At 31.4% G+C, this 15553-nt stretch overlaps 1 protein-coding gene across 3 annotated transcripts; it reads right to left on the reverse strand.

The window, feature by feature from the left end:
- Positions 1 to 2156: 2156 nt before the first annotated feature.
- Positions 2157 to 14861, reverse strand: LOC118188097 (leucine repeat adapter protein 25-like). Of its 3 annotated transcripts, none has more exons than XM_035358446.2 (4): positions 14702 to 14855; positions 10230 to 10295; positions 4790 to 5077; positions 2157 to 2714 (listed from the first exon to the last, which is right to left on the reverse strand). In XM_035358446.2, the coding sequence occupies exons 2-4, from the start codon at positions 10242 to 10244 to the stop codon at positions 2394 to 2396; spliced, it is 624 nt and encodes a 207-aa protein (XP_035214337.1). In that variant the 5' UTR covers positions 10245 to 10295; positions 14702 to 14855; the 3' UTR covers positions 2157 to 2393. The 3 variants fall into 3 exon arrangements, with proteins under 3 accessions (XP_035214337.1, XP_085674324.1, XP_035214338.1); XM_085818198.1 differs by lacking the exon at positions 10230 to 10295 and adding an exon at positions 8344 to 8495 and having other exon boundaries at positions 14702 to 14850; XM_035358447.2 differs by lacking the exon at positions 10230 to 10295 and having other exon boundaries at positions 14702 to 14861.
- Positions 14862 to 15553: the final 692 nt, after the last annotated feature.

Genomic DNA, 15553 nt, shown 5'->3' on the forward strand with positions numbered 1-15553 from the left:
CCTTCTGAATGAAAATCATATAAGAAAACACATACTCTTTTGTAACTTACAAAACTTCTTGCGTGAACTCTCTTTATTTTACTGATTACATGCGGCCCCCGACTTTAGCAATTTTTTTTTAATTAAGTTTTAAGTTTTTTAAGTAAATATTTTGCGTTTGTCAATACTACTACAATTTTTCATTTCCACTTACGCTGGTAAGAGCGGTGCAACATCGGAGTTCTTGGGTTCAAGACTCGACCTCCATCGAGAAAAGATCCGTGCGAGTATATCAGCAATACAATGTTAATGAATATATCAAAGATGCACATTGCATCAAATTTAAAATGCAGTGGAATAAGCATTTTCTTTAAGTCTCCAGTAAGTAGAAAAACAAGCTGTTGAGTTGGTTATTGCTTTAATATTTAAAGTTTAGTTCACTTTTCATTTTGTACCAGCAGTTAAGCAATATTTTAAAGATAAAAATTTACAATATAAAACATTAGTAATCTTAGATATGACCAAGAACATCTGAAATCTGTGCAGAAGTTATAGCTGGAAATCAGTAATGTTTTTCTTCCTCCCAGCAGTACCTGCCTCATACAGCCCACGGATCAAACAGTGATTGCTATGTTTAAATGGCCATTATATGAAGACAATAATAAATTAGGCCTTAAAACAAATTGTCAGGAAAGGTTGGCCTACATTAAGACTTTTTGTAAAAACTATAATATATGTAACACAGTTAACAATATTGGAAACTTGGAGGCTGAAATAAAAGAATTGACAATGAAAGCTTTCTGGAAGCAAATATGCCCATAAATGGTTACTGATTTTATAAATTCTAAAGAAACTGGAAACTATCACAGATAAAGTAGTTAGCATAATAAATGAACTTAACTTGGGCGTCAGCAATGAATAGTTGATTGAATCTCATTCAGTACATCTGTCAAATGAATACTTAATTGAGCAACAAAAGTGAGGAAGCAGAAGCTGATTGGTGGTACTCAACTAACTGTTGATAAGTTTATAAAGTCACCTGGGAGTGCTTACTGCCATTTAATTATATACATTGATAAATAATGTTTTAAAATACAATTTTTAATTACTAATTTTTTTTAACATTTCTTCTACTTTCGAACATTCAACATTCGTACACATTTTCAGGAACTAGTTATGTGCAAAAAATGGGGGTCGTTTGTATTTTAACCATAAAAGTCTACAAATATTAAATTCAACTATATATTTAGAAAACAAAAGAAATGCATACTTATTCCACAGTTTATAACACGACTGAACTGGCTGAGTGAGAACTCATGCAAGCCAGTGAATAGGTAGGTGCACATAAGAGAGAGATTCTGATTCTGAACAATATGTGGCAAGTCACTAGATGGTAAATGTCACGTGAATTAAATGAATTTTCTTAAATACATATTTCAGATTTATTCACTAATACTAGTAAATTTTGCATTTATTCACATCTTCTTCATAAATGCAAAAAATATGTAGTCATAGTACTTCTGTAATGTGGCATTCTAAGTCTGAACTTGGAGTAGAAAACAACATTTGAATAAATGTGTTTTGCTGGCTTTATAAAATTAAATTATATAATCTGATATTGTAGTTCCTGGTTTGGATTTAGTTCTCTGATTTCGATTCATACATCTTAGATGTTTGTCAAAAAATATGAACAAAAATGCATTTTCCATACGACAGCAATAATTTGAAACTGCCCATTCAGCATTAACATACATGTTTCACACAGCAAGATCATTAGTTCAGTGAGTTTAAAATGTGCAAATGATTGAACCCAGTAGGTTGATCCAGGCTTGATCTCAACTTATCTTTCGTATATGCTTTTATATATTATATGTAATATCAGTTACTCAAACTCAGTTGCAGGAATCAAATTCGATGGAAAGTTTCCTAAGGATACTAGCAATAATAATACCTAGAGAAGATTTGACCTCTTATTCTGCTATAGCCTCTGGAAACACAAGTCTCTGATTTTTGAATACGTAGTATACATTTATGATTAATATTTTTTCAGTCTATAAATTTTGAGACATCAAGACATAACTGTATTTTTCATGTATTTGATATACATTTAATTAGCATGACTGATACATGGGATTTATGATGTCTGACTTTTATCACATATTTAATACAATAAAAAATAACACATCTTTTTTAAATTTTATTTTAAGAAAAATAGTAACATATCAGATCTTTAAATTAAACAAAACATTATATAAACATAGACCACTACTAAGAATCCAGATCCCTTAAAAATGCCACAATATTAGTATATAATATTAAAAAATATCTACTTTAATATACACATATTTAGATTTTATATAATGTAGTGGTGGATGAGTATTTTTATTAAAAATGTTAAAAATATTTTCACTTATTCAAATGTCTCCAAATTCAAGACTTGAGTGAGATGTACTGTCCACAGATGATAGTTTTTTTGGAGTTGAATTTTGATCCTGTTCAGTTTTTTCTCTTTGTTGAGAATTTTTGCTGTCAGAGTCAAAAAGCTTGCCATTTATTTCTCCATGTTCTTCGCTACTAGGAGAATCAATTCCATTGTCCCAGCCTGGTGAGGATGCATGAGATGGAGATAAGCTAAGAGACATGCGATCTTGTAATAATTGCTTGTATTCATGAATAGATTCGTTTAGAGACCATAACTGACACAAGAGTGACATATCCAATTGACGCAAACCAACCTGAAATATTTTAACATATTCAGTAATAATTCGAAAGCAAAGACCACAAATGTAAGATATCTACATGTATATTAAAAATTGGTCAAGTTAATATCGCAACTATATACAAAACATTTACCTCTTTCTTTATTTGTTCATTCCATATGGTGATAAATAACATGTCTGTAATTTATTATATATATTTCATTAAATTAATGATTCAGCCCTGACAGAGAAAACTAAGAATATCTTTCCTCAGTTTACAAAACCTTATACGAGAGCTTCCTAAACCTAGTCACCTAACTTGATTGCAAAGAGGTTTCAAAATTCTATCCAGCTTTCTCTAAAAACTGATGTTACTGCCCTTTATCCTATTGTTAACTTTGACTATCTTTTTGAAATTTTTGATTGGCTTCATTCAATTACTACATAAAGTGTACTGGTGAATAGTACAATGAAATACAAGATAATTGATGACCTTTTCTTATGAAAATATTTCTTACGTTCATTACGTTTACCTTACATTAAGAACAAAACATATCAAAGCCATATTTTCTGGGAAAATAATGTAAAGTGCAAGGGTTTAATTGATTAAAATTATGCCTCATTTAACTTACAAAACACAAAGAAATCAAAATTTTGTGTAGCTAGTAATATGCTTTGACACTGAAAAGATTTTACATGTATGCTTAGAGTGTGTTAGTCCATGCTGTTACCACATGTTGTCAAAATTTGCTATTTGCCAATCATCAACCAGATGTATTTTCAATGGGCAACATATCAGGAAAACACAAGCCAAGGCAGCACTGCTGAAAGCACTGAAGAACTGTTGAAAATTAGGTACCTCATGTGGTCATGCATTATTCTGTTGAAAATTGGCCGCAGGAAGCCTTGAAAGTAAGGCAGGATAACAGGCTACAAAACTTCATAGATATAGTGATAAATTTTGATTGTATCAGGAGTGTGTACTAACCAGGCGAAAAATCAATGGCATCATAATTCATAATTCCAGATGAAGGACCGATGTGGCAATGTGTAATATAAGGATAATATTATTCTGTTACTCTAGTAACCATCTGACTTATATATGACCATGATGTTATTATAATTGAGATTCATCTAAAAAGACTATATCCTACCTTTCATTTGTCCATGTCCAGCATCCAACACACCATAGCAGTCGCATACACATGCAGTATGGAGCCTACAGTAATCACAGCAATAGATACTTTGTCAAGACTTCTATTAAAATTTGTATGCATTATTTGACATGGTTCTGCAAATTATCTTTTTGATTTCTTAAATACCTTTGTGATCTGCCAATACTGCTTTAAAGATGCTACTAGATAATGCAGAGTTAAACAGTAGAGAGAGAAAGAATATAGGAGCATGGAAGGATCTGTTTCTATCTCCCAGCACGAGGTTGGATATATATATGACATGTGTTTAAAGTGAAACAAAACTTTTGTTGCAATATCTTTATTGCTTATTGTACAACATTTTAAGCACTGTCCCTCTCAAAGAAGTCCTCCTTGTGGGCAATACACTGTTCCCAAGATACCAAAACAATCGTTTCTCTCCAATGTCAACAATGTGTTCACAATTTTTCAGAGGTAGTGCAGATAATTAAAAAGTACCACTCATATTAATGCATAATTCTGTTTGTTTTTATGAAAAGCAGCAGCATTTTAGTTAGTTAACATGTTTATGATTTTTGTTAGTGCATTTCGTATACCACCGCTTTCTGAAAATTTTGTACAAATACAAATTTAAATATATTTACTTCTAATGACATAGTAATATAATTAATATTATTAGTAACAATAAATAAGTAATTATGTATGATAATTTTCCATTATGCACTTGGCATGTTTTTAGGCCCGTGTGTAAGACAAGACAAATATGTGCTGAAATTCAATGATAGCACTATCTGGGGAATATTTATGTATGTATAAATAAGAACAGTTAAACACAAACCTACATATTAATACAATAGTACTACCAAAATGTGTGGCAGATGCATGCTAGAAAAATATCTTCATAGTACATGTTACAAAAATAAAAATTAAAAAAGAATTACAAAAATTACTACAGACCATTTCTTTTCTCAGTAATGCTAGCTGCACATCTAGTCTGCCAGCCCGATTTTGTCCTGGCACATCGGAAGCAGGACTACCATGATCACTTTGAACATTTTCAGAGCTGCCACTTTGTGAAGGAACTCTCTGCAAATTAGTCCTTTCAGCCATCCCACGACTCAGGTCTTGTTGAATCATTGTCCTCATAGTGTGAAGACGTTCTAACTCTTTCCATTGTGCACTACTAAAATTCAGAAGACCACTAAGGCTTTTAGGTAAAGGTGGCAATCCTTGAAGTGAGGCCATCTACAGTTATGAATGTAAAAGAAAATTATTCTCAATGAACCTAAGAATTAAAACACTAATGCTTATCACATAAGTTAACTGAATTATACATAATATTTTGAAACAACATTCTAAAACTCATCTGGAACAATGAGAAAAATATTACAGTTAAAGCCTGGAAATCAGCTAATAGGAATACTAAGTGAAATTATGCAGAGTTTTCCCGTCACTCTTCTCTTAATCTTTAATTTATTTCCCAATCGCTACTCTGGCATTCACATAGCCTACCCTGCTTCCACTTTTTATTCCAGACATGTTTCTTTCATATGGTCTGCTTCAATTTCAGTCTAGACAAGAAAAAAAGAATAAATAAAAATCTCTTAAACTGCCTTTCTGCTGATTATCCTTAATGACATCTAAATGGAAAAAAATTGTGTTTTCAATTAAAGAAAAGTTGTTAACAATCATAAATCAATAATAAAATGATGAAACAGCCTGTGCATTAGTTATAGCTTATAAGGTGCAAAAGTAACAATGAAAGATTTTTTCATTCATTTTGCAAAAAATCATAGTTTAACATCGAAATAAAATACTTAATGCTAGAGAAAGCTTATAAATTTTTCAAAACTAATGAAATTCATATAAAATGACACTTCATTTTTATCATTTAATATGTTGATTATTTTTACCATATGATTAAATTTTACTTCTTAAAGCGAAAAGCTTCAAGAAAAGGTTTCCTTTCTAAACCATTTCTTAATATAAGTTTTGATGACATTTTTCTATGATGAGCAAAATGTAAAATATTCTCTCATTAAATACTGACATTTAAAAATAAGTATTGTTTCATCAGTAAAGAGAGAAGAGAAATCACTGCAATGAATTCAACAAATAATGTCTAAAACCAATAGCTGAAGCTTAATCATACAATTAGCAAGAAAAAGCACCTTTCTATCTGTTGAGTACAGCAAGTTCAAGAGAATGAATAGAGCACAGACATATGAATAAAACCACTTTCTGTTTCTCTCTTTTTAGCTGCCTATAGTAACTTTTAACTACCAACAGAATTAATAAAATGTTATAGAATAGAATTTATAAATGTTTGAAATTCCCCATGCTTCTTTGCTGTCATCATATTCACCTACCAAATTTCACATCTTAATATAATGACACCTTTCTAATTCATCAATGTTTGATGGTCATATTTTTTACAGCCACTCACACTGCAGCAAAATATTACTAATAAGTCTATTCATTTTTTCCTTCCAATACATGTTTAATATCCCTCTTCACCTAAAATAATGTCTTCTTTTTCAGGCATCACTCTGAAATAAAAATAATAAACCTGGCCATCTCCATCCTTCCAGCATGCCTTTTATGGTGTAACGGTTAGCACACTTGGCCGCATACTCAAGAGGTTCAGGTGCAAGTCCCGAAGAGGGTATTGCTCATTTTTCATGTCTCCTGCTTTAAAAAAAAAAAAAAAAAAAAACTAATGGCTCCACAGTGGCACTTGAACTAAAAGGGTGGTAGATGATTATTCTTCACTACCAGGATTTGGTGATCAGGTTCCCTAATCCCCAGTTGCCCTTTAAAAGAGAGAGTATGAAAGGTATTTTCTTCCTCCTTCCAGTATGCCTTCATAGTGTAACAGTCAGCATATTCGAGAGATCCAGGTTCGAGCTCCATTGAGAGCATTGCTCATTTTTCCAGGGCTGTGGAGTCAGAGTCGGAATCGGGCAGATTTTGGGGTTAAAGGAGTCGAAGCTGGAGTCACTAAAAACAGGTCGACTCCGACTCCAGTTTTTGTTGGACAGTTTGAATTTGAAATGAAATTAAAATGAATTGAAAAAAAAATAATGACAACCTGAATTGTTATTATTATTATTATTATTATTATTAACCTGAATTATTATACATTAATAAATAGTTATTTTCTATTTTATTGACATATTTATAAATAAATATAAGGGAGGAGGATGAATATGATATTTGCCATTAGTGATTAAACTGATTCATTTAGTTACAGATCTCACTGGTAAATTTAGGTAAGCAGCAAGAACTCCCACAAATGATGCCATTCTTAGGAAGTGAGCAGAAAAAGGAGCAATTATTGATCAAGCAATGCAATAAGGAAGTAAATATTTGATGATAAAAGGTTGTTAGAATTAAGAACTTTTTTAGAAGATGCAGATAACCCTAATGTTTCACTAACAGAAAGACCATGGAATGATCTTGCAGAATTGGAAACTCTTCTTTCTATATCGGATTTAGCCACAAAAAAAAGCTGCAATCTGAAGAATTGACAGGAGGCAAAAATGGAAGAATGTGAAATTTGTTCTTTCTGAAATGAAGAGTTTATTTCAAAAGGAATCATTTCTTCAACGAAGAAAAGAGAAACTGGTTTTCTAGACAATGAGATCTTGCCGTGTTCAATATATGTAGATCTGAAACACCGAATTTTCTTGGCAAAGAAAGCCATCAAACAACAAATTAAAAAGGCAAAGAAAGCAATCTATGAACTTTCATTAAGAATGAAATTGTTCTCAGAACAATTGGAGAGTTCAAATCAGGACAGTCAAACTGCAGACATTGCAATTAAGTCTCTATCATCCTCTTCCAGTAATGAATTAGATTTTGAGAAATACTTTTGGATAATATTGAAAAGGCTAAGGCAAAGCGAATGAAAATAAAGAACCAAAAGCCTTTCAATATAAAAATGAAAAAATACAAACAAAATTTCTACACGGCCTTTGAAGAAATAAAGAAATATGATTGTGCTTTCAAGATACCTCTTTTAGAACTTATAAAAATCTATCCTGAAAAGTTCAAAGAAGTAGCCCTAACAGTAACAGCTCTTCCTCCTACTCAAGTCAGTCTGGAAAGACTTTTCTCAGCTCTGAAGTTTATGAAATTGGATCTATGGCCCTCCAACAAAGAAGATCTTGCCGAAGTTACACTGTTTCTTAGAAATAACTAATGCCAGTTCTTCCATTTCATTATAAATGCTAATTAATATAAATAATTTGCTATGCCATCAATTTTTTTCCTGTAGCATCTATAATTTCTTTTATATTAAAAAAATAAGCTGTAACCCATGTGTATATGTTTACACATATACATATGAGGGAGTTGAGTTGGAGTCAGAATCTTTAAAATTCCAGGAGTCAGTGTCGGAGTCGGTCATTTACCCTACCGACTCCACAGCCTTGCATTTTTCATGTCTCCTGCTTCAAAAAAACCTAATGACTCTACAAGTTTAACTGTAGTAATCTTTCTATACTTACAACAAGTCAGTTAACTGTTCAGCACCATACCATCTTAGTTAAATCTCACTCTGTCACCTCTTAAATAGTCAAAAGTCTTTAATCCGGACTCGTCGGGACTTCGGTAATTCCGGATAATTGGTTTTTCCGGATTATAGATCATCAATTTAAATCTGGTAAGATGGCATGCAGAAATTATAAAATTAAAAATATGAAACCATAATTCATGAAATAAAGAGCAATTATGATCTAAAAGGTATCAAAATTTACAAAAAAAAGTTTAATATTTATTTGTTTACTTTATTAAACATTTCTTTCAACGCATGCATGTGTAAAGCATATATTACGCATAGTCGAAATTAGAAAATTGCAGCCAAAAAACTATTTGATGTGTATTCGTAATATTTATAATGACAAGGAATTTGATTTAAATCATATCAAAGACGGAGTACATTGAGATGAAATACTACATTTAGTAAAGAATTATAAGCCGAATAAAATAAAAACATCTGCCCTGAAGATAAGGATAGTGCTGACAGATCAACTTCCACATCATTGCGTGCCGCGACGTTCCCCCCTCCCCCCGCAGAGCAGCGTGAAATTGATAAACAGATTTCGGAATGGTCAGAGAAACAAAGGATATGCCTTTATCCATTTTTTGCAGCAATTCCACTTTTTGTTTGATGGACATCGAAACATGCTTTCGCTTTGTAGATCCTTTGGCAGCTCCAGAATTGGAAATTCTTTTTGACATAATCGAAAGTTCAAGCTTACTTTTACAAAATTGCTCTAACAGTCTGCAAAAAATAATAAGCCAGATCCAATTCGAAGATTAAGGAACAACACAATCTGCAACATTAACTGAAATAGATAAATTTAGCTTAGCTTATACCATCCGTTATACATTAAACAGCATGTGTTAACGTATTATGCAGCTTTTAGGTCCGGATTATACATCATTCCTGATTATGGACGTCCGGATTAAAGACTGTTGACTGTAATATGAAGAGAGATATTTTGCTTTTTATAAATTTCTTAATCCATTCTTTTGACATAAAATTTCTTTTCATTAATTCTGAGTTAAAATTACTGCTTTTTTTCTTTGTAACTCACAGCCAGCAATTACGCTAAAATTGTGACTTACTTTACATCATTTAAATAATGCATTTTTTAGCTAACTGGACTTTACATCTAGCTTTATTTCTTAAAATGAATTTTACATTCAAGATTTATTTTCTTACAATCTTAACACCATATTTGTTCATGAAAATTGTTTTCATAGCCTTTTGAAATTATCTGCTGAATATTTCTTCTGAGATATTAGCACCATCCCAGAGTTTTAAAGCATCTGAATTTTGCATGGAATCAATAACGTGAACATGAAATTAAAGTCCCCAATTATGAAAGTGAAAAATAATTAAACAGGTTACATGCCAAGGAAGGAAATATTAAATAAAAAACAAGAAACTTCATCTTATCAAATTTGTCCTTCAATGATTACTCTTAATCCTTTCATTGATTCTAATAAGAAAATTTAATTCCTATGAATCAGTTAATAATACATACAGAGGGAATTCATGAACAATGATTCAATATAAAAAGAAGAAAAAAAGGGGGGAAATGAAACAGTTTAGACTTTAATGGTCATACAAAAGGGCTTTTTTTTAAAGTTTAATATGGTTTATCAGTAAAGTATAATAGAGAACGCCCAGGTGGAAAAATAAAACATTTCTACGCATACTTGATGAATATGCATTTAAACTAGGAATGTTACCATAAAATGAAATATATATATATATAACACAATTATAAAAAATATGTAATGATTTTAATTAGATATATCATTAAATATATATTTATTTAAATCAGTTTGATTAAAAGAGCAAAAAAAAAAAAAAAAATCATACTGTTAAAAAGTGCATCTACTTCTTTTAAATAGTTTAGTTTGTTAATCAGTAACAGACAGATAAAATCTGAAAGAAAAATATTTCACATTTTATCAAATGGCAACAGATTCAAATGAAAAGTGATTTTTTTTTACTTATTTCAAAAATAATAATTCCAAATTAAAGTTTGTTTCTTTGGAACACAATACTGCAGTACTATAGATGTATATTAAAAACCAAAACCCAATGTCATCATTAACTCTTTTGAAAAGCCAGATACTTGAAAACTTTAGGGGGGGAGGGACAGTGAGTAACTGTATTTCTATGTGCTGAAATTTTCCTTTGATTTGGGATCATATTGTCTGACCTATAAACCCTCAGTGGTGATTTTCTGTTTAAGAAATGCCAAGCTAGGTCTGAATAATATGCAGCTTCTATTCTTTACTCACTGAAAATGGCTTTCATCTTGAACAAACACAAAACATTTTCAGATCTTAACAATACCATGATACTTTGTTGTTTCATCATTAATTTTAGCTGAAGATTCATGAATTGATAAATGTCTATCTTCTTTCAACAATGTCTTTCTCTGCTGCCCCAGAGACACAGCCAATTCTTTGATCACTTTATACAAATTTGCTTAGCTTAAATATTTTCTGCACTCATTTACAAAATCTGATGTAAAATGCAAAAGCTATCTTTTGTTTGGTTACCAACAATGTATCTTATCTGTTATTATAATACAAACTGCAGAATGATATTAATAGCAAGCCAAAAAATAATAACTGCAAACTAGCTTTACTTACATCAACAAAGCATGACACAGCTTCATAGATGACAATCATTAAACTGCTCCCACACAACTGGCAATGTTGCCATTTTTCAAACTTTCAGAACAGCAGCTATGTAGCTTCGAGATTATTATATACAGTCAAAAGTCATTAATCCGGACTCGTCGGGGCTTCGGCGATTCCGGATTATAGATCATCAGTTTAAATCTCGTAAAATGGCATGCAGAAATTCTAATATTAATAATTAATGCTGATTTGAATCTTAAAAAGATGGAAAAACATAATGTGTATCGTCTTTTTGCATGACATATCGCTGAATGCAGAAGTCGTTATAAGACCCATTAATCCGGATAAAAATGGGAAAATGTTGACACAATTGATGAATCTTGGTGTATTTGAATGAATGCAAGAAAAAGAGATCATTTAATGCCGTTAAAGGGGAGAAAAAATTCTTAAAACATGGGTCAAAGAAAATAAAGTTTTTTATACAGATTTATGATTGTTGCTAGTTTTTATATGAAAAATGAGCAACTGCAAATTAAAAATAAAGAGAGTAGAAAAAAATGTTAAGATCAATTCCATATATCAGAATATATATTTTACTCATTTTTCAAATATGAATTATCTTCTCTTTACCCACAGAGCCATCAATCAGTACAACTGCATCAACATAGAGAAAGAACTCACACATCAAAATCAACTGTTAATTTCCTGGATAAAATGGAACAAGAAATGAGTATCAAGACTCACATCCCCACTAAATCTCCTGATGGATTTTTGCACTTTTGAACTGTTAAAAAGCAGACTGTCCAAACATCGACTTGCAACCCTCGTTGGACTTTGGAAAGGTGTTCAATGAAATGGGATAAAAATACCGCTTCTGATTCTACAGAAAAATTGGAAATTACAGTGTAGAATGATAGTGAAGAATAAAGTCATCACATAGAGCAGGGTTGGCCAAACTTCATGTCAGTAAGAGCCGCATATTTGAATTCAAGAATCTTCGAGAGCCACATCTAGATTTTCTAAAAGCCACAAGTTCATATTTACATATCATTATAGAAGTAGTGAAGGAGATTTTAAATAGAAAGAAATCCATGATAGCTTTGTAGAAAGAGTCTAAATTAATTACAGTCAAAAGTCGTTAATCCGGATTCGTTGGGACTTCGGCGATTCCGGATTATAGATCACAAGTTTAAATCTCGTACGATGGCATGCAGAAATTCTAAAATTAAAAATATGAAACCGTAATTTAAGAAATAAAGAACAATTATGATCTAAAGGGTATCAAAATTTACAAAAAAAAAAAAAGCTTAATATTTATTTGCTTACTTCATTAAACATTTCTTTCAATGTAAGTTGTTTAAGTTGCTTCGTTTTTTATGTGATAATACATTCTCTATAATTCTACAAACAGACATAATTTCTTGTTCAGTTACAAATTTCTGCTGTTCAAGTCCCGTTAATTGCTGTGCCGAGAATACCGACTAACTTGTCAATTGAAATTTTTTCGTTTTCACTAACCTCTCTGTCACATTCTTCATGTCTTTATCCATTTTTTGCAGCAATTCTACTTTTTGTTTGATGGACATTGAAACATACTTCCGTTTTGTACGATCCTTTGGGAGCTCCAGAATCAGAAATTCTATTTGACATAATCGAAAGTTCAAGTTTACTTTTATAGTATTGCTCTTACAGTCTGCAAAAAATAATAAGCCTGATCCAATTCGAAAATTAAGGAACAACGCAATCATCAACATTAACTGAAACTTAACAACATTAACTTGGATAATTAGATAATTTTAGCTTATACCGTCCGTTATACATAAAATGCGCACGCGAAAACGTATTCTGCGCTTATGCACACGCATATGCGCAGTCGTAAGAGGTCTTACGCGCACGCGTAAACGCCTATGTCAACGTAGCGCATGCACAGAAAGTTTTTAGCTTTGAGGTCCGGATTATGAATGTCCGAATTAACGACTTTTGACTGTATTAGAAATCATGCAACCATGTTGCCAATTTTTGAACTTTTAGAACAGCTGTTATGCAGCTTCGAGATTATTATATGTTGCAAATCATGCAACCCTTAAACTACCAATTTCTGAGATACGGGTGTAAAAGAAAAAAGAAACCAAAATATTACATTTAGAAATATTTATGAAATGTTCACTGTTGTCTGATACCAATTTAAATAAAGAGAGAACATAAACAATATTTTCTTACATTACCGTTAATTTGTCCTAGCCCTGACATAAAACTATACATAAATGCTTTATAAAAAAAAAAAAAAAAAAAAAAAAAAAAAAAAGACTGATGACTTGATTAGAAAACTAACTATGTAGCTACTAAAGCAACACAGTTTATTAGAATCATTACAATTAAAAAAGTAACATTACATTCAGGGTGAGAAAAACAAAATTTAAAATTTTAATTACTCTTCATCCAAGAGATAGCAATTTTATTTCAATATAAACAGTATTTTATATTTGCTTTTGTTATTGATGTGAAGCCATCTGAATTCTAACTTATTAGTTGACTACTGACACAAGCTTAATGATTTTGTAATACTGCACACTAACATTTTTTGAATAAGAACAATTTGACTGGTTAATCTCTTTACACTTTCAATAATATCTTAACTGATTTTCCCCCCTCTGGCTGGATCTTAAGAAAACCCAAAAGAGAAATTTTTTAAAGCTTGTATCAGAAATGTACATTAAAAACTTTAACAATTTTTAAGAAAACAATATGAATTAATGAAAAAGACATTATGAAAGTATAATCTCACAATTTGTCCCAGTATTCAAATATTGGGGAAAGTGCAGAATCGCCCACTGCGTGGCGCATTTTTAAGAATTGCATATACTCGCTATCCATGTACACATCGACCTACTTATAAAAACATCCCAGAATTGCACACAAATGGCATTGTGCACTCCCTTGACTTTATTTATGTACACATCGACCTATTTTCACTTAAAAACTCAAAGAAAATTGACAAAAATCCAATTCTTCTTACTCTTGTAAAAAGCGCCAAACAAGTAAGTGGGCGATTCTGCACCTTACCGCAAATATTTTTCCTTCTGACGAAGATAAAAATATTTTTTCTTCTGATGATCTATTACAGTTTAACTTTCATATACACTTGTATTATTAACTAATATTAAATTTTACTATCCATCACTTTCCCTACACATTTAAAAAAATCAAAACCTGTTTCTTATGGAAATATCAAATGCAAAAAAGTGATTTCATTGTTATTAAAATAACACGCCATACTACAGTGTCGTTAATTGGTTACAGGACTGTTTTGCCATATTCGTTTTAGGTAAATACCAGAATTATCTGCTTAAGGGAATGGGTGAATAAAAGACTCGGAACAAGCTGTACCAAAGTCTGTTTAATATAAACTGGTTTGTATTTGAAGTACACATGGGGAAACCATAAAATCGCCCTTACAAACAACCTATTCCCTGGGATTTGAGTTATCTCTGTCTTAATCAGCTGGTTTACTATAATGACTTACGAAATACCTATCCAAATGGAATAGTTCATATTTACATTAAGCAATATACTTTAAAAATATATATGTATAAAAGCCACTGCCTTTTTTCACCATTTATTTTTAAAATTCAACAATAAAGAATCTAGCAAATCATATAATAAATTTTTGATAACACGTAGTTCAACAAAACATACTTTTTCAGATCATATATACAAAAACAAATAATGTGCAGGAAATCAAATTATTTGCACAACATTTAACTTTCTGTATCATCACTTTTTCTACACATTTCCCAAATTGCCCAAGTACATTACAGTAAACAAACATTCCAGGAGCTAAAATGGTATTGTTGCCAATACTTTATTGAAATTCATAAACGAAATGAAAGGTAATGAGTGGCTGATGTTTCTTTTATGTACGTTTTTATCTGTAAGAATCTTGCCAAATGCCAAAAGAACTCTACTTATTAAATACGCTCCTGATGAAATTAAATATTTCTAAATGCTCATAATTTGCCTTGAAGAAATCCTAAAAATTATTCTTCTCCTACCTTTTGCAGTCCGAATTGAAAAATTCTAACCCAAGGATAACAAATGTACAGTGATACCTAGACTATTCATCCGATAATAACAGGCATAAAAAATAGATGCCAAAATGTTCAATTTATCACCCCTCAAGTGAGTGCGATTTTAAACCCACTCGAAATCCGATTTGCTGTTACTGTAATGGACTTAATGTAACGAACGGGATGTCTAGGAGACTATGATTACAATTTCATAAGCACGCTATAAACTACATTAGCGCCATTTGCTGTCTCTCTTCCTCTCTATCTTCCTTTATGCAGCCTAACTCACTTTGTCCTTCTTCTAGCATTTAAAATTTACCTACCGTTCCTTTCTTTCCTTTCACTTTCCTCTTGCTCTTTTTTCTTCCTTACAAAGACGCCCACTTTTATAGTTAGGAAGAAACAGAACTGCTTGACAAATGCCTTAGCACTGGGAATCATCCCTCTCGTAGAAACCATTCACCCCTTGCATTCAGGTCAG

The sequence above is a fragment of the Stegodyphus dumicola genome, chromosome 6, assembly GCF_044657685.1.
Source record: "Stegodyphus dumicola isolate Sdum_Otavi_A_Nest chromosome 6, ASM4465768v1".
Classification (NCBI taxonomy): domain Eukaryota; kingdom Metazoa; phylum Arthropoda; class Arachnida; order Araneae; family Eresidae; genus Stegodyphus; species Stegodyphus dumicola.

Bases quoted from the DNA above. Each gene is read 5' to 3' on its own strand.
- LOC118188097 (XM_035358446.2), bottom strand. The intron at 2,715-4,789 runs GTCTGTAGTAAT...AAAATATTTCAG, and splicing joins CATTACTGAGAAAAGAAATG to GTTGGTTTGCGTCAATTGGA.